General features: G+C 36.4%; 1 protein-coding gene across 1 annotated transcript in view; it reads right to left on the reverse strand.

Annotated features, from left to right (window-relative positions):
* Positions 1-7,964: 7,964 nt before the first annotated feature.
* The window catches only part of LOC139731724 (rho-associated protein kinase 2-like), a 117,193-nt gene continuing 105,566 nt past the window's right edge, over positions 7,965-19,591 (reverse strand). Inside the window, exons 35-38 of the mRNA XM_071642604.1 lie at positions 18,705-18,770; positions 18,119-18,263; positions 10,934-11,058; positions 7,965-8,157 (exon numbers count right to left, since the gene is read on the reverse strand). Coding sequence (XP_071498705.1) covers positions 8,093-8,157; positions 10,934-11,058; positions 18,119-18,263; positions 18,705-18,770 — 401 coding nt within the window. The 3' untranslated portion in view covers positions 7,965-8,092. The remainder of the gene's footprint in view (positions 8,158-10,933; positions 11,059-18,118; positions 18,264-18,704; positions 18,771-19,591) is intronic.

A 19,591-nucleotide genomic window follows, 5' to 3' on the forward strand; every position in this document is an offset into this window, starting at 1 on the left:
TTCCGTGGAATCAGGACATTAGCCAACAGGAACATAATCCACATGGCATGTAATGATGCAAAGATATTAGTGTGCTTTTATTTTCACGCTATTTTCTGGTAGTGCAAAATGCACGAAAATTTCCACTTTTACAGTAATACTCTGTGGCTGGTTAGCACCCTCATGTACATTTTGTTTCAATGTAAAATCTCTATGGATGATGATAACAATAATACATTGTAATAATAATAACTAACATAATAATTATCTATTACATCTATTAATGTAATGTATAACTATACCTTATTTCATATGTTTTCCTCATCAATATAATCACTATTACCAGATTATGACACCTGAGTAATGACACTTTGTATTTACTAATGATCCATTAGTAGGCAATAAATACTGACAAGGTTGGGCATATGAAATTATTTTTGTTATCAATGAGATAGTGTTATGTAATCACTGAGCCAACTGTACAAGGCAGAAAACTGACAATCCATTAAAAAACACAAGTGATCCCAACATGAATGAACTATTTTCTCTTTTATTGTGAAAATTCTACATAAGATGTCTATATATAACATAGCTATATACTGTCTCTCACTTGAATTCATCCATTATTGTAACAGAATTATGATCTTTAGATCACTTAACAAAAAAAAAGAGGAATTCCCCTCCTCATTTGACCAAATAAGGCAAGATATTATTGGTCAGAATATGAAGCGAGAAAATAGAAGTCCAGAAAACTCCATCCCTTCATCTTTTCAATGTACTGACAAAAGAAGCAATCAACCAAACTCTAATCATCTGTTGTTTTCCTTTAATCGAAGAAACAATATAAACAGGGATTATATTCTAGATTTGAATGTGAAGCATGTATATGTACTGCACAATCTTCAAATCTTCCCACAATAATTCATCAATAATTGTTGATATCTTCACACCATTGTTTTCCTTCCATAAGTTATTTTATGAAAAAAAAAGCATAATACTTTACACATGAATCACAATAACTTCATACTTTCTCAAAGCAGTTATCTTACACTTGAAATATAACAATCCAGCAATGGATGCATGTATTATATCATATAAATATGTATAAAAATGAAAGAAAAACATGAGGAAAAACTGTATAGATTACACCTCATAATCATGTGCTCTATGCAAATGGAGCTTGAAGATACAATAATATCAGACCATGTTGGCCTTCGATACACAATCATGAGCAATGACACTGGTTAACACAATAAATAACATGGTACTGACGGTCTCCATGCTAACAAGGGTTTTGGTATCAGGGTAACACATGTGAGTACAAATACAGTGTACAAGTACAATATGACCTTTCACAAATTAATGGAGCGTTAAAATTGTAATAACCAACTTGATTCAAGAATTATTAATCCTGAACAGTAAACAAAATGCAGATTCTACGCAATGCCAACAGCAGTTAAACTTAATAGATTTTATGATCCTATATGTAGAACACTGGTTTGTATGTTAATTGTCAAGTTGTGAGAAACACAGCATTGCATTAACATAATGCACAGAAATAAAAGGTGAATGGGGTAACCCCCAACCTCATCCTTTCACCGTAAAATATACCTGCTGATAATTTCACTTGCTACTATTTCTCCCCCCTCTTACAGTAAAGAAAAACCATACACTTTTCCCACACCAGGCAACTTTGGAAATTCTCACAAGAATTTCACCACACGCACACAGAAATCAACTCTTACATTTTGGGACCACCACAAAATAAAATGAAATCTGAAAAAAAAAAATAATATTAACACAAAATCCAGAGTCATTACCAGGCACTTTGGTGAGACAGAAAGAAATGAATTCAGAGAGTTTGATTAGACTACTATACAGACCAACAATACACCATTAGCATAATTAGATGGTAATATTTTTCTCTTTTTTTTCACACAAAACATCAACCATTCTCTGTACTGGTGTAAAATAGAGGAAGGGCATATTAATACTGTGTATGTGTTTGAAGAGAAAATGAGAATGGATAGGAACACACACATCAGTGTAGCATTTCACAGCTTCAAGATAATTTGGTTTGCACGTCCTCTTCAATAGTTGCTCTCAAAATATTTCCATTTACTAATGGAAAAATGAATGTTTGAACAGGAATTCACTTGGGACTTTTTGCAAGATCTTCCCATAAAAAGTGAATTTACTTCTATGTTGTCAAAACACCTCAGCAGACTACATGCCTGATTAGATAATCAATCTAATCCTAAACTCTTTACCACTGAGAGAGGACCAAAACCTACATGTAGCTCTGTTGATGACACTGGCTGATTTCCTTCCCACTTACACATACAAGATGTCCACAACACTCCCTTTCCATCTACAATGTACCTCTGAAAGAAACGGATAAACATTCTGCTTACTAAACTTGGGAATACAATTTCAGTTGCAACACAGCATAAGAACCTAGTCCTTACAAACCTTTTTTAATGTTAATATAATGGCAATTTGGTAAGACCACAATCTGATCCATATGTCATGCCCCTTTGGGTGATATGGTAATCTTGACACCGTACACTCCCTCGGAATGATATTTTGACACCTGTGTAACACCAAGGTCTGGTCACCCAAACTTTGCATAGTGTAAAGACCTGATATATGCTACACTTCACTGTTTACTTTTACACTTCCAGTGACACTGAACACCAATGAAAATGACACCTTTACTTCCTATACTGTGTGTCTTCCTACATAAGTCTGAAATGTGAAAGCATGGATCTTTACACTATTCATATGACATCACTTTGCGCTCAAGATGCTTCAATAACACACAGCCAGACGACCAACCCTGTGTGTTCTTTACACCATTCATGTGACAGGGCCTGACACTAACCATTTTCTTTTCTTAAAATCTGAAATTTAGGTGGCACCCAAAATAAACGTGGTGGCCCGAAATAAAGTGAAACACAACAATCTGTTTAGAATCTTAGTCATCCAATCCAGCCACTGAAAGACAACCTTTTGGGAAGTTTGATGGCCTGGTATCAACTTTTCATGGCCCTGGGCCAGCGGGCACCAGGTAATATGAAGCCCTGGGTGTGACATCGCTACAGCACATGCTTCACGAACACACAGCAATATAACAACCAAACCCTGTGTGTTCTGTCACATATGTACTGTATAAGTCGAACATTTTGCGAGGTTTTTATTTTCGCGAATTTTGCGAGTCAAGTGCTATTCGGAAATTTAAAGAAATGTGAAAATATTGACTCTGATCCCGATATGAATGTGACACATACAGATACATTTCTCTGTTCAGTATAGTACTCCACAATCGCAAATTCAACCACTCGCGAAATTGTCAGGAAGTCCTGATTCGCGAAAATTTTGACGTGCTAAATGTATGGCGTATACAGTAGACACATACCGTACCACTGGAGTTGCCATATTATACATTGTAAAGCTTGAGAGCCAGACACATTGTACATGTACAAATGCAGATCATTGAGAGATCAATGAATTAATATCAAATTTGATGTGTTGTAAGTACACAACCTAGCATCCCTTTGAACTCCACACAAAAATAACAAAGTTCCCAAGCCCTGTGTTATCTACTCTCACAACTGATCTGAATCCATCATACCTATAATTTATGTTTAACTATACATTGCTGCACCACCCAGGACAACAAAATCACCAACAACATATTTGCCTATATATACATATCAAAACAGTACTATCTATGTATGTATACGCATAATTATTAGATTCACACATAATGGAAGCACTTTCTTTCTGGTGGTGACATTTTTCCTTTTTGTGTAATTATTGGCATAAGTTTGAATTTAAAGCATTTTTCAGATAACATCAATAAGCAAATCATGGCTTTGGTAGCTCACAGTTTGGACTAAATCTAACTGAGGTGCTTGAAAATATGTGATGAAAGCTAAAGTTACAATAAAGTAATCTGAACTGTATACATTTCATCCCTCATTGCAGGTTTAGTGCCTGTCTTCAATAGTGTTGCTAAGACATGAAATGAAAAAAAAAGGGGGGCAGTGCTAAGTAATAAATAGTAGCAACAGAAAAGGATAACTAAAATTCTGCACATTCTTTTTTTTTCTGATCTTTGGTAGAAATCAAACACAACACAGAAGGAAACTTCTGCTGTGCTTGATTCAATGTCCACATACACACATACATACACATATATATATTTACATAGTTATATATAAATATATATATACTGGGTGTCCCAAAAAAAGCGGAACGGTGGATTTTCAGTACCTTGCGGTCTAAAAGTTATATATCTTTTGACATCATTAGAAAGAGCATCTTCCGCAGAAGACTATGATACCAAAAGCATCAAATTTGGTTCAGTACTTTTTATTCTACGCCAATTTCTGAAAATGCAGTCATTGCCAAATTTCGCCGGATTTTTACGACTTATGAGATAATAATTTGAGTGCGACACGCGATCCATACGGTGAATATTGTGTAAGCTCGGTGATCCATGTCAACAAAAGATACAGCTTTCACGTTGGGCACGGGCCAGGAAACAAACCTTGTGTGTGTGTGTGTGTGTGTGTGTGTGTGCGCGCTCCCAATATGAAAGCGTTATCTTTTGTTGACATGGATCAACGAGCTTACACAATTCACCGTATGGAACGCGTGTCGCACCCAAATTATTTTGGTATCATGGTCTTCTGCGGAAGATACCATTTCTAATAATGTCAAAAAATATATCACTTTTAGAACGCAAGGTACTGAAAATCCACCGTTCCGCTTTTTTTGGGACACCCGGTATATTGACAGTAACATATATTTACATCGATGATCACAATTAAGCTCCCATCGACATGCACACACTAATTACACATCACTGGCCAAATACCTTTGTAGCTGGAGGAAGAGAAATTTGAATATCTCTAAAGTCAAGAGGACTGACCAATTTCTATATTGATAATTTAATGAAACAATACATTTGTTTGATATAGCATTAAAAAAAAGGAAATAAGATTACTATAGGAAGAAATTCTCAAAAGTAGAGGTTGAGATATCAGTCAGTCAGACATGCAAATCATGTATTGGAAATATCTGTCTCTTCAATTTTCTGAAAAAGTCTGGATGCTGTCCAGGGTAGAATTTCTAAGATGTTGCTGCACCTTTGTTGCAATTTGATATTTTCCATCTTTATCTTACTTTGCACTGTACCAGAAATACTTTTTTTTTCAAAATTTACGTATTTCAACCTTTGTCATCTTACATTCCTGTTCATCTTTCTTTGCATTGTATCTTCTTGGGATTAAATACAATGAAATTTTTGTTTGGAATCTTCCTCATCATTCTGAGATTTTCCTCTGACTCTCCTGGCTCCTGCATACCTAGGGGGCATTTCATCAACGAGTTCGTCGCAGGTTTTCACCGACAAATTTGCTATCAGTCAATCAGACGCAAGGATTTCAGTAGCTTTTAACAGTTGTCAGTGTAAATCACCGACAAAAAGTTTCATGAAACGGTCCCCTGACGTCTAAGTCAGTATTTTGATGCCAAAAGGCTCCTAATCAGATCCTTTAGGATAAAGCATAACTGTTATTTTCTTAGAATTGGGGGTTCAGTATGACTCCAAAGAGGTTTAGCTTAATTGTAAACTAGAGCTCATTCACATATCTTTGATTTATCTGGCCAACTTGTGACAGCATTACTCAAGATGGCAGAAAAATATGGGGGGGGGGGGAGGGGGAATGCATATACCCTTCTTTCTATGCTTCACAGATATGTTAAGCATCTGTGGTCTTTACTGCAACCTTGTATACCAACTCCATTCTACTTTTCCAAAGATCATTATGCTTTGCCTTCCCTAATATAAATGGTAATTCACATTATCACTGAGACATTCAAGAAAAAAAAAACTCCTCATCCACACAAAAGACTATGCCTCTCTACATATTGAACATGATTTCCTATGAAATCAAGTGCCATTGTTTCTTTTAATCTTCTAAATTACATGAAAGACACTGATGTAAACATGCAAGGACGATCATCAAAAAGTTATGACGGAAGAAAATGCATGAGCACAAGACTCTCACTGTGTGAGAAGAAAAATCTGTTTACATAAACATTTCTGAAAAAAAAAGGAAAAAGAATCATTAGAATCTGTATTATCCAAAAATGATTTCATGACTTCACAGCACTGAAACCCACCTTGAGGATGTACACTGTATGTGAGAATAGCTAGATCATTTTAGAAAAAGTGAGAAAATTTGCAACTTATAAGCAGTTTCAAGAAGATCATGGAGTGGCCACAGTAAGACATTTCATAATTCAGTGAACAAAGGGCCTTGGTTTCAAAAACACATGGCTTTCTGTTACATCAGTCACCACATTAAAATACCTTGGGTGTTAACTCTGACTTATCGAAGCAACTCCGAAAATTGCCCATGTTAATGGTTGCCACATGCAACGCTCTTATTGTCTAAACTACCTTAGGAAAACAAAACAAACACAAATAAAAAAAAAAAAACACACAAAACAACCCAGTATAATTTCAGTCAGTTGTCAAATTATTCTTGATTTGCATCTGCGACTTCAAAATTCTACCCTGGTCGCAGGAAGATCTCAGTCGTAAAGGGAAATGTAGAAGGAAACATCAAAACTTGCTGACTTCTGAGAATACATTGATATAACCATCCTGTTTGTCATTCATCAACAATAGACAGCACATTCTCATCATGGCAAAACTGAAGAACTTTCGACACATTATCAAAGGTGATTATTGGTATAAACCGTTTGTAGTACAGTTTGGATAGCGCCCTCAACCTTGGCCTCCACTCCTCTCACAGTACTGGTTGTAATGATTCAAAAAACACCATCAGACATCAACATTATGTGCAAGAAATCACGGACATGCTTTCCTCATGATACATACACACACACACCGAAAAAAAGGAAAAAGAAATAAAAAATAGCAGAAAGCAGATTTGACAATGCAAGATTCATATTCTATTAATGAGGCTAACAAGACCTTACAATCTACACAGTATATGGACAAATGCAAGTGGGGAAAGAAATAAGGAAATAGTGAGGACAGCACCTCACCTCACAAGAGAAGAAAGAGAACAGACAAGATAGAGTTGCCATGGCGACAAAATAATACCTCTATGAAAAAGGATAGAATACATACAAATAGGCCTCAAGTCTACATGTGAACAATGTACATATATACCACGAAGGAATAATAGAAGGGTGTATTAGCAAGAACTACAAAGGTGATACACATGAAGTTGCCTTTCTAGAGGTTAGTATTATCAAAACCTTAATTGCATTTGTCCATACACAACAACCACCTTCGCTATATCCAACTCTAGACGTAATCTATCTACCATTCTACCTCACCCCAGAAAAAAAAGAGAAGTATGTTCAGTCCAATTCATGCATCAAGAGAAGAAATATATTAGATCACTAGTCATGCACAACTCTCAGTTACATGCACCACTTGACTGAACAGAGAGTTAATGGGTGTTTGTTTGAACAATGTCCACCCTCTTGTGCCCCTCTGCACTTCAAACAGCTAATACAGGAAAGACAAAATATTGTGCCCTAATAAAATGTAGGCATATATGGATTTGTTTCTTTTGTTTGTTTTTATCATTTTCAATTGCCATAATCATTGTGCTTTGAATAACTTCAGCGTATCAGTCCCTATGTGTGCTTTTGACATATGCAATTTCTTGGCTCATCCACACAAGCTTTCACATCGCTTAAAAAACAATGACCCAGGAACTTGCAAAAGGTTTGCCTCACAGAGCAACACATAATGTAGGCACAATCAGGGCTCACAAAACTTCCGTAATGATAAACTGTGTAATCACCATGACGACAAAGTTCATGAGCCCATAATGGTCTCATGGCCATGTTGATGAGGATGTGTATTTCAGACAAAAAGAAAAGAAAAGAAGAAAAATGCCATTGTCTGATAAAGTCTGTGTCACTGGTCCCACACGAGTTTGCTGGAGCTGTGGTCCAAAGGTCATGTGTGCAATAAGGTGCCTGGAAGAAGGTTGGGTCGGGGGTCAAAGGTCGGAGTGATTTCCATCCACCGGGTGTGGCTACCTTCCACGGTTCATGCTTGAGGAGGAGAGGGGTCTCGCAGGTTGGCTTTGGCGGCGCGTAGGCTGGTTGGTGCCTCTGTAGAGAAAACATGGTGGCAAAGTGAAAAGGGGCGGGGCAAGAGGGGGCGGAAATAACAGATATATATAGATAAATGAAGTAAAAACATTAATTTTCATGCAGGATCTCCTACTTTAGGATATTTTGACTAACATGAGTGTTCCTGAAGCCCCTCCGGTCTGTTATTGAACCATCCAATTGTTTAACACACTGAATTATTCCGACCTGTTTACAACTAGGACAATAGAATTCCCAGAATGGCCAGCACTGGCCCTAATCAGAAGGTGATTACAATCAGCTGTATTGTGAAAAGCTAACGGGTAGTAGGAATAATGGATTTGCACAATACATGTTACAATGTATCTCTTCAAGAGATATAAGAACGTTTCTCCCTCTCTCTTTTCTCTCTTCCATAATTTTCTCATTCGTTCTGTCTGTCTGTCTGTCTGTCTGTCTCTCCTCCTTCTCCTCCTCTTTTGTTCTATCACAGACAGGTGCGACATATATGACATACATATCACAAAGGCTTTTACAACTGGACAAGATAATCACAATCAATCTGTTACACAACAATAAACCAAGGACATCTAAGACAAGAATCATGCATACAATGTGTAGTGTTAGTGAAGGCATACATGTGTGTAACAATGGTGAACACAGGCAAAAAAAAAAAACGACGAAAAGCTGACATGACTGATGAGAATCATGGTAAAATGACTGTGTCAACACAACACGGACGCCATGAACAAAAATAGCCATAAAAAATACAAATAATGCACAAACTTGGTTAGACCGAATCTATATGTGGATGCACACGTACAGAAAGAGAGAAAAGACAAATAGCACATGGGAGAGAAGGGCCATCAACTTTCCTGCAACTTTATTTCATTAGCACCCTCAACCCTAATGACTGTGAGTTTGTAACTTTTAGAATGTCTTTCTTCATATGAACTATTTATGAAGCATCATAAACTTCAGTTTATCCTTTTAACCTTTTGAAATAATGAATATATGTTTATTGTCTTTTACTATCTGTCCATAGATCTTTTACGACACATTTAGCATTTTACTTTCACAGCTAGACACTGTTAACACCTGTAGCATTTGGAGCCAAACAACAACAGAGTGAAATTATCTCCAAACTTTACAGCATCTATGGTAATTTGACATTCTCCTCCTAGTAACTTATATGAAAGTTTTATCACACCACAACATCAAACAATGAATTGAGGACTATCATGTGATCAACCCGATCCAAATATGTCAGCAAGAATTCAGTCATATGAAAAAAAAAAAAGTGCAAATCAAAGACATGCAAAAGGGAAATATTTTCTCCGTCCATCTTTGATTTTTCATGGTTACACAGAATAGAATCCATGAGCAGGCAAGCAATGTACAGTGCAATGTTTAGAGAGAAAACTGTTTAACATTTTGCACACAAGTTTGTGATGAAAGTCCAATATTGCCACAATTTGCTGCATGCCCAGTTAAGTCTTTTTTTTTATGTTAAAAAAAAAATCCAAATTGTAACAATTGTGTAAAGGACAAGTCTACCTTCATATACATGTGGATTGAGTGAATGCTGCAATATTAGTAGAACACATCAGTAAAAGTCTAGGGAAAATCAGACAATCCATCCAAAAACTATTAATCTTTAAAGTATCTGTGCAGTCACTGCTGGATGAGAAGACTACTTCAGTGTATGACGTCACATGTGTAAAACGATATACACTGTAAGGAAAATAAAAAGAGAATTTCACAAAATTTTATTTTGTGAAAAAAGAGCGCATTTCCTTGACTTGTCCCTGACACATGTTAAGAGCAATATCATTCCCCCTGCCTTCTGAAAGAGGCAAGTCAAGTGTTCTTTTATTATGCGAGAAAAGTGAAAATATGTTGAATTTTCTTTATATTTCTTTATATCGTTCTACACATGACATCACAAACTGCAGTAGTCTTCTCATCCAGCAGTGACTGTACATAAACTTCATAACTTTTGAAAAGACTGTCTGATTTTCCTCCAACTTTCTTTGATATTGTGTTCTACTAATATTACAGCATTCACTCAACTGACATGTGTATGAAGGTGAATTTATCCTTTAACACAAAATGTGCTTGTTTAATGCTCCTGCCACAACTCTATATAACAGCCATCTTAAACAAATATTGTATGCTTTTAAAACATAAACAAAGAAGCTGCTAGTACAGTCTAGATTTCATCTTTTGTAGAAATTTCTTTTTGTGATCATTGGCAATCTTTATGTAATCTTTGTTGCTAGTTAAAAGTGAAAGAGGGTAAACCTTGTATACTTATAATTAAAGATATGACAAAATAATGCCATGGTAGCTGGGCTGGTGGAAATATGAATCATTTCAAAATCACATTTCATTCTATTTGCTGAAAAAATATGTACACTCCGCAAACGCCTGATTTTGAGTAGATATGAGATTGCAATCGAATAAAAACCTGATGGAAAAGGCCACTCATTAAATGCTAGTTTTAGGAGATGTTTTGCACTGATAATGAAAAGAAAAATTAAGGTTGTCTTGACCAGTATCAAAGAGAAAGAAGCCTGGTAAAATATAGCTTGGTGGGAATGGTGAAAATAACAATAAAAACAAACTGAAAGGCTAAACAAAAACAAGCAAAGTATGAGAATAAACAAAAACTTCATGCAAGTGTGGAAATCAATAGTGAAAAGAAAACAAAAACTCGAACGAAAATTTGAGGCTTGCAAATCTCCTCGCAGCGATCTCCTGCAAGGATAAGGGCAGACGAGGTGGCATGACCTACTTTCGTCGCGGCCTGTGAAAGAACCCTGCTTAGCATGGACTCCGCCCTGGTAGCGCTTGCTCGAAGACGAAAAGGCCTCTCGTTTTTTGTACGATCGTTCACGCTCGTGAGGAGGTAGAATAACACTGCAAATTTCACAAGTTTGGGGTGGATGGGGGTTAAGTTGAGGTTAAACACATAGACCCTCACCTTCCATTTCCTGTCCTTATACAAAAAAAGGTTATCTTATATGAATGATTTTGATTCTACGTATGCCCTACGGTGTAGGTGACAGAGATATGAGGGAATGTTAGAGCACGCTACTATGGTAGTTACATGTAAGTTTCTCATTGTAGCCCTGTTAGTGTTAGTATGTAATAGTGTAATACACACACACACACAAAGAAAAAGGTGGGTTAGGTGTACATGTTGGTGTTAGTACTGAAGGTTACGTGTTTATGAACTACGATGAAGTCATACACACTGTAATGCAAGACTTCTTAGAAGCAAATTGAGTCACTGAACAAAATGAGAACACAAAGTATTTGGCAGATGACAAATGTTTGCCTATGACAAATAGGTGAAAACCATGCTCACTCACTTACTACCAAAGACATCACACAAAACATCATTTAATGCAACATGGTAAGTTCTCACCACCAAACAAATTAGTGGATTTACAATCAGGAGAGCTACACATTTGGTCATATGTTGTAACTCCCTCAAATCATACAGTCATTGTTTATCACATTGCATTATCACTGTGATATGTCCCCTACTTGTACATACATATTGTATCAAGTACACATGTATGTACACTTGAATTTGGAGATATGGGAGGGGGCATCATAACAAATTTCATAAGGAGTTAATTTACATCAGGTAACATAGCAACTAAACTCTTGTCTTTCAAAGCTCAGAGTAAAAAAACAACAAAATAAAACACTTTCATCTTCTCATTTTGTAATATATTTTTTTCTTCCCCCTGCATGTACGAGTATGTCAAGTTTACTTGTAATAGCTTTGATGACATTCACTGATACCAAAGAGTGGAAATACACAAGGACTCTCTGTTGACTTGTAGCAGTCATAATACAAGCATGGACAGGAGAGTATGGAGATCCTTTTTAATCCTCTGGGCTAAATAAGAATTGTGTGTGATAGAGAAACAAGCTTTCATTCATCCTTTTTGTTTGTCAGACCATCACATCGCAAATGGAAATTCTTTCTCTTTTACTCTGGCTCTCTAATATTCTAAGAAAATCTTCACAGCTTTGAGAGACAAAACAGAGAGAGAGAGGAAAAAAAATGTATTCATGGCCATTCGTGGTTTGGATCTCTCACAGTTGGCTAGTTACATTGTATTTCATTTGTTTTTCTCAACACTGAGCACGATGCACACACTTATTAAACTCTGCACAGACAGGAGAATCTCCAGTGAATCTTGGGCAAAGCCTCGAGATGGTTACGGATAATCTCTGTGAAGAAATTTCACAGTAATTCGGGAAGCAGTCAATTGAGGAGAGATGCAAAACCAAGAACCGTCCCTGTTTCAAACACAGGTGGTTTTAATACCAGGGGACAATACGGGCCTGTCCTAGTCACATTCCAACAGGCTCATCAGAGCAGAATACTGACCTGTGGAATGTTCATAATTTTGATCAGCTCAAAAATCTTATAAGATGCCTCATGATCTGCCACACACATAAACACTTACACATTGTAATGGAGATTTTGAGGTAGCCAGCTATATACTGCCTCTTTCATTACACCACATTTTTGCTGGACTGTACATACATCAACTCAGCTGAATCATCAAAGGAGCTAATTAAGCCTTCTTTACGTTGCCTCATCTTATGACATCTTGTAGCTATCGTCAGTTTTCATCCTTTCTGATCAACACATCAAATACCAACTAGAACAAACTCTAAAACCATGCATGGACTGCAAACTATCAAACTAGAAATGTCGCTTTGGCGACTGGTATGCCTCCGCCATAATGCATGATTTTCCCAATAGGTCTAGATAGTACATGTGGACAATGTGTGATTACATTTTCACAAAATTGGCAAAATATTGAAATGACAAGTTTGTCACAAATGTGTTGAATGTTCACCTTCCTTGACCTAGGTTTAATTGGATGAATAGGAGAGCATGTAACTAGGGATTTAAGGACTTTAACTCGACTTTGACCCATTCATACATTTAGGCATTGAGTAATTTTCAAGGTACAGGTGTGGAGAAAAAGTGCAATTTCTGAATTGAATAGTAAATTGTTACCATTTTCATCTGGCCCTCGACCCTAAAATTCATAAGATAATCACTTTCAGGTAGAACATGCATAATATGTACTAAGTTTCAAGATAACTTGAGCCACTTCCAAGATATGGAGGAAAAAGTTAGTTCAGCACTTTCACTTGATCTTTGACCTTTTGACCTTTGAGGCAAAAAAAAGAAGAAAAAAAAAAACTTTCCAGAGAATTTCTAATAGGTTACACATGTATGCATGTATACACCAAGTGTAAAAAAAAATAACCCTGCTGGCATTGCATGATAGGAGGGAAATAGTAAAATTTTGAAGTGTTGCACTTGACCTTTGACCCCTGACCTTTGACCTCATGAACCCTACATTCTCTAGATAATCACTTCCAGTCAGTATATGTATATACTATGTTCCATGAAGATACCTTGAACAATTTTCCAAGGTATGGAGAAAAAAAAAGTTTTAATATTTTTACTTGACCTTTTGACCTTTGACCTCATGACCCAAACTTTTACCAGAGAATCTTAATTGGGTAATACATGTATACACTAAGTTTCAAGAGAATATCTTCAGGCATTCAATAGATATGGTGGAAATAGTGAAATTTTATGTATTTGACCCTGACCTTTTGACCTTTGACCTTTGACCTCATGACCCAAACTTTCACCAGAGAACCTTAATTGGGTAATACATGTATACATTAAGTTTCAAGAAAATATCTTCAGGCATTCAATAGATGTGGTGGAAATAGTGAAATTTTATGTATTTGACCTTGACCTTTGACCTTGAGCATGTGCACCCAAAAGTTGATAGGCACAACTTCACCCCCTAATACACATACATGCCAAGTTTCATTAGGATACCTCAACAGGTTTTGATAGTTACCTTGTCCACAAAATTCATTACGGACGGACGGAAGGACGGACGGACGGACGGACGGACGGACGGACAACCCGAAAACATAATGCCTCCGGCACCACTTCGTGGCGGAGGCATAAAAAACGACCACTAATAACCACTAATTGAGCAGAGCTTTATGAATACACATGTAACAGACACAGACAAGAGGATTGTGTCAGTCACAAACTTGCTAAATCTGACTATCAGGGATATATGTTTGTTATGTTCACATTACAGCAGCCTCCAAAAACTAGAAATCCAAACAGCATCTCACCAAACACTCGTCTATGACAACACCAGCAAACTTTGAATACACAAGAATTTTAGAACTGTGGAGCAGAACTGACAAGCCAATTAAATTCAATCGACACCCCATCTTCAAACTGATGAATGAATCCACAAAACTTGTGGACCTCATCACTTTTGGATTCTCACAGACACTTAATTCTTGGCAGCCATGTGTTAGAAAATGAAGCAGCTCTTTACGGAATTGTTACCTAACCGTCAACATGCCACCATTTACACAGACAGCTTGCATGCCACACCCGACAATGAATTCCTGGGGCCACTCTGAATGATGGACATGCAGACCATCAACAACAACAATCAAAGTCCGACCTCTCATCTACATCCCCTCCAGTCAGGCAAAAACATGAAAGAAAAATTTGTGTCAGGCAGCCTTACGGAGTCGTGTCCTACAGGATGAGCAAGAGGCCCACATCTTATGTGGCCTGTGAAGAGCTGCACAGAAGAACGAGAAATCAAGTCAGGCATATTTAAGTTTCTCCGGTCACATTGATGTATCTGCACAAAGCAGAACCTTTCTACTCATGCTTATCGCTGTAACAGCAAAATCCATCCAAACGAAGAATGCAAAAGCAAGTATGATTAACAAACCAGCACAAGAATTCACGCATCTAGATCACAGCATTCACTTTGGTAAGTGAGTTGAGATTATTTCATTATACAGGTGAATAAGATCATACCTAGTCTTGATCTATTCTTCAGAATCAGCCACATTTATGAAATGAGATTTCACAATTGAAAAAAAAAAAACTCAAAGTAGGAATCATATAGTTTTTGCCTTTTGGTATGGAAGACACATTTCATGAAACAGTCAATCTCAGAGACAGAGAGAGAGAGAGAGAACAAAATTTGATTTATCACCTTCCCTAAAATTTGAGAGAATGTCACTCCAACTCCCCCTCCCCAAAGAAAAATAAAATAAACCAAAATGAAACTACTCATGCAAAAATGCTTACCTCCATTTTTTCAAAAGTGTTTCTCATTTGGAGAATGTTTCTGCCCCTATGAAATAATCATTACTCCAGCATATTACACATTCACATATAATCCCAATCTAGAAATCCAGATGTCATATGTAAATCTGGATTTCTTGATGTAATTGTCTTTGTCTTTAATATTAAAAAAAATGAGAAGAAGAAAGGAATAGTGCTGAGTTGCATTTAGGATTACAATGACAGTACATCTAGCTAATTATGCTTTTGAAAAGCACTGCATGAAAGTAACTGTTACAGTAACTATACAACTTTCTTTTTTTTTTGATGGAAGAATATCCACACAAGCTAGTAAATATTGTTTCCTTCAAACTTATGAATCTTTTACAATCACTATTTAACCCGCTGAAGACTAGTCCCGCTTATACTCGAGCAGGTGTCTACCGGAAATGTGTGGTATAGCAAACAGCTTGTCCTTGATGGGTTAAGAAAGAAAGGGATAGGGAACTAAAAGCCACAGTCAACACTCCTTTACATTCTGACTACACATGCAGACACACACTCCTTTCTTTTCAGCAATCAGTCTTGCTGAGTTATTCCTTCATGCATTTTGTGTTAGACAAAGTTTCTGAAAATCAAAAAAAAAGAAGTCTGCAAACGGATTTGAAATGAAAGTTACTATCAACTGAGAAGATGCCTTCACAGTTGTAATGGTCCTTATGAATCTACAGATCAAAAACCAGAATTGTAGTTGAACTCTCATGCAGATTAATTTGAAAGCAAAGTCAAATAAAATATTTCCTTAGGAGTCAGGGATGAGTAAGAGGTAAATCAAAAGAACTCAAAAACTTATAAAGCTCAATACTGGAAGTTATCAAAACCATGCCTAAAATTAATAAGTGAATTAGCAAAGGTATTTGTGAACTCAAACTTATATTAAGCTCAGTATTGAAAGTTATCAAAAACCATGCCTGAAATTAATTAGTCAATAAGCAAAGGTATATGATTGACACATAATTCTGTCTTGAAATCAGATGAAGATCATTTGGTCTCAAGAATTACAAATCAACTGCCAGTTGTGAAGAGTATCAGCCACTGGTCACTAATTTTCACACAGAGGTATAAAAATTAAAGAACATTGCAAAATCAAGAGACCATCAATGGCGTAGCATATCAAGTCTGCAGCAAACTCTACATTCATAATAAAGTGATGTGTCGTAATTGTGCAAGTTATGTCCTTTGATGAAAACAAATCTCATGAGAATGAGAGTCAAATTCACATCCATGTGACTAAGATTTAATAATCAATGGGATTAATCCCTCTCAGATAAAATACATATATTTTGAACATTTTCCATACACTTATCAACACTGAAATCATATCTGTGTTGTTTGAAAATCATATTACCACTCACAGAGAAGTAATATGTCACCATACCACCATATAGTTAATACATGCACACACTACCAATAAAGCAACCTATCAAAGGAACGAATTCACCTATATACCATTTAGACATTTCTGATGGCCTTAGAACACCAAACATACAAATTAAGAGGATTATGTTTACAGTAACACTCCAAAAATTTCTTCCTTTGTTTTCTCCAAAATTGAATGAATAAAATCATCTAGCCTTGCATACATTTATGCATTAGTTCTACCACTATTTTTTTTATTTAACCCGTTCTGTACCTGAAGGCCATATTAAGTTTATGGGCATTTCAGAATTCAGTATGGAACGGGTTGATTTCTACTAGCTTCTGCAAGCATATGCCTAAATTAGACAGTCCAGCCCTACTTCCCACTTTACTTCTGGATATATGGCTTTTGGTTTCAACCTAACTTGTGCCACATTTCAGCCCACAATGTCTTGTCAGATATTAAGAGTACACTTGGGATATTTTTTGTTTGAACACTTCCTGTTCTCCAGTCCTTCTATGAGAAGTGAACCATTTCTACTTGAAGGACTCTGCACAGAATGAATGTGACCACAATGTGAATAGTAAAGAGATGCCTCATAGCAGTAATCTGTTGTCGCAAGCTTTGAAGAATACCTCCATCATTACCATCTTTTTTGTTAATCCTGATGCCAAGACCCTTCAACATCCCATTTCGCATAAGATGTTAAAATAGCAGCTCTTGCAAGAACAGTTACTTCTTGTAGCAAAAGCCAATCAGGAAGCTGGATTCTTGTCGTTACCATGACACTTGCCATTGCAGCAAGAGTTGCTATCATAGCAAAATTTATGAAATGGGGCCCAAATGTTGGGCAAACTCAAAGTCACAGTAGAATTTCCTTCATGGAATTGTACAATTTTTAAATTTCTGTCTTTCTTTTTTTGTTTTTTGTTTTGATGAAGAGCAAGAAGGTATACGTTAATCCTAATTGGTTTAATACCGTTACTTTCTTATATTCTCAAAAGAAAAGATAAAATCAGATAGTTTTCATCTCAAAGCCCCATGAAAATCCTGTAGAGAAATCTATCATATCTAAAATGTAACTCTTTTTCACAACACTTAGCAAGTATCAATATCAGACTGCTTTAGACATGCACAAGATAACTGATATCATTTACTGTCAATTCTGTCATACCATCTTCACTGATTTGGATTCTAATGTATATTTTTCTCAAAAATTCAATCACATATACCTCAAATATCCAAACTGCTCATTCTCATCATCCTTTAGCTGTATTATCTTTTAAGGTACGGAGTGACAGTTTGCTTGTTAGGGCTCCTACTTTTACTTGATGTGTGTTAGCATCACTTGCGTTGGGACTGCTTACTTTCATTGGTTAATTTACCTGGGTGAGGTCATGGATGGTGTCCGTGGTAACGAGACCCTCTTGTCTTGGATCTGCTTGCCGAGACGGCTGATCCATTTCTGCTGGTCGTCTTTTGAAGTGGCCATGAGCAGCATGTGTTTTGCTGTGTCTGCATCAATGTTGACTTTGGGGAGAGAGTGGGGTTTGTTGTAAAGAACAGAGCAGGTGGTTGAACATGGTATTAAAGTCACATTCAATTCAACAGTAAACTTTCATAGGTAACAGTAAAAAAAAGCACACTCCCGGGAGCAACTGAGACAAAAATGAAATATTTGCCAAACACATATGACAAAAAAATAATAATAATAACAATAAGTAACATCAATGCATGAATACATTTCTTCACATAAATGTAGTGACGTATCTTTATTCAACTTTCATATCCTTGATGACAAAACTCCTTCTTTTTTTCTTGTCACAACCCAGTCAGTCTATTATACCTAGTATTCACTTTGCATGCAGACAAAAACCTCAAGTTCACATTTCTAACACCAACAATAATAGAATGTGAATTATCCATTCATCTTTGATGAAATCAAAACAAGATATACAGAGATTTTCTTACCTTTACATGGTGGACAAAACTCCTCATGCTTATCGTGATGTTCTTTGTGGACCTTGAGGTGACACACTGCATAGGAGGTCAACATAACAAAATGATACATCACACTCTAATATCTTCAAATACATGTCATGTACCTCAACTGCTAACTCCAGGGCCAACTTCTCTGCCCACTTCATCACTGGACTGTACACAATATTTCCAGAAAATCAAGATATGTTGGTCCTACAATATGATATGCAAAGATAGTTGCAATATGTGCATTACTCAATAAGAAATGAATTAATGCTAACAGGTTGAGGTGTGAGTTTTCATTGGTTTGTTTGTTTCTACAAATGAAATTTGTAAAACTCAAACCTCAACCTTCACCCTACAGCTAATAATCTCTCCCTAAACAACTTGTTTTCTAGGTGTTACCATAAAATCTGAAATTCTTGTCTCTTGAAATTTTTGTCCTCTGCTCTGAAGAAAAAGGAATTCAGCTGATATCAGGTGATATCAAGCCTTGACCATTTTTGCTTGTGCAACATTGAAATAAATAGCTGAAAAGATCAAAGGAGTATCTCGCTAGAATTTCTACTCAGTTTGACAATTTTGTGACATGCATAACTGGGAGTTGGCAGTACCACTTAAAGGACAAGTCCACCTTCATATACATAAGGATTGAGAGAATGCAGCAATATTAGTAGAACACATCAGTGAAAGTTTGAGGAAAATTGGACAATCCGTTCAAAAGTTACGAATATTTTAAGTATCTGCGCAGTCACTGCTGGAAGAGAAGATACTACAGTGTATGATGTCACATGCGTACAACTATATAAGGAAAATAAAAAGAGAATTTCACAAAACTTTACTTTTTGAATAAAGTGCACACTTCTTCGACTTGCTAC

The sequence above is a fragment of the Diadema antillarum genome, unplaced genomic scaffold, assembly GCF_040938485.1.
Source record: "Diadema antillarum isolate AM-2024a unplaced genomic scaffold, OU_Dant_1.0 seq00000383_RagTag, whole genome shotgun sequence".
Classification (NCBI taxonomy): domain Eukaryota; kingdom Metazoa; phylum Echinodermata; class Echinoidea; order Diadematoida; family Diadematidae; genus Diadema; species Diadema antillarum.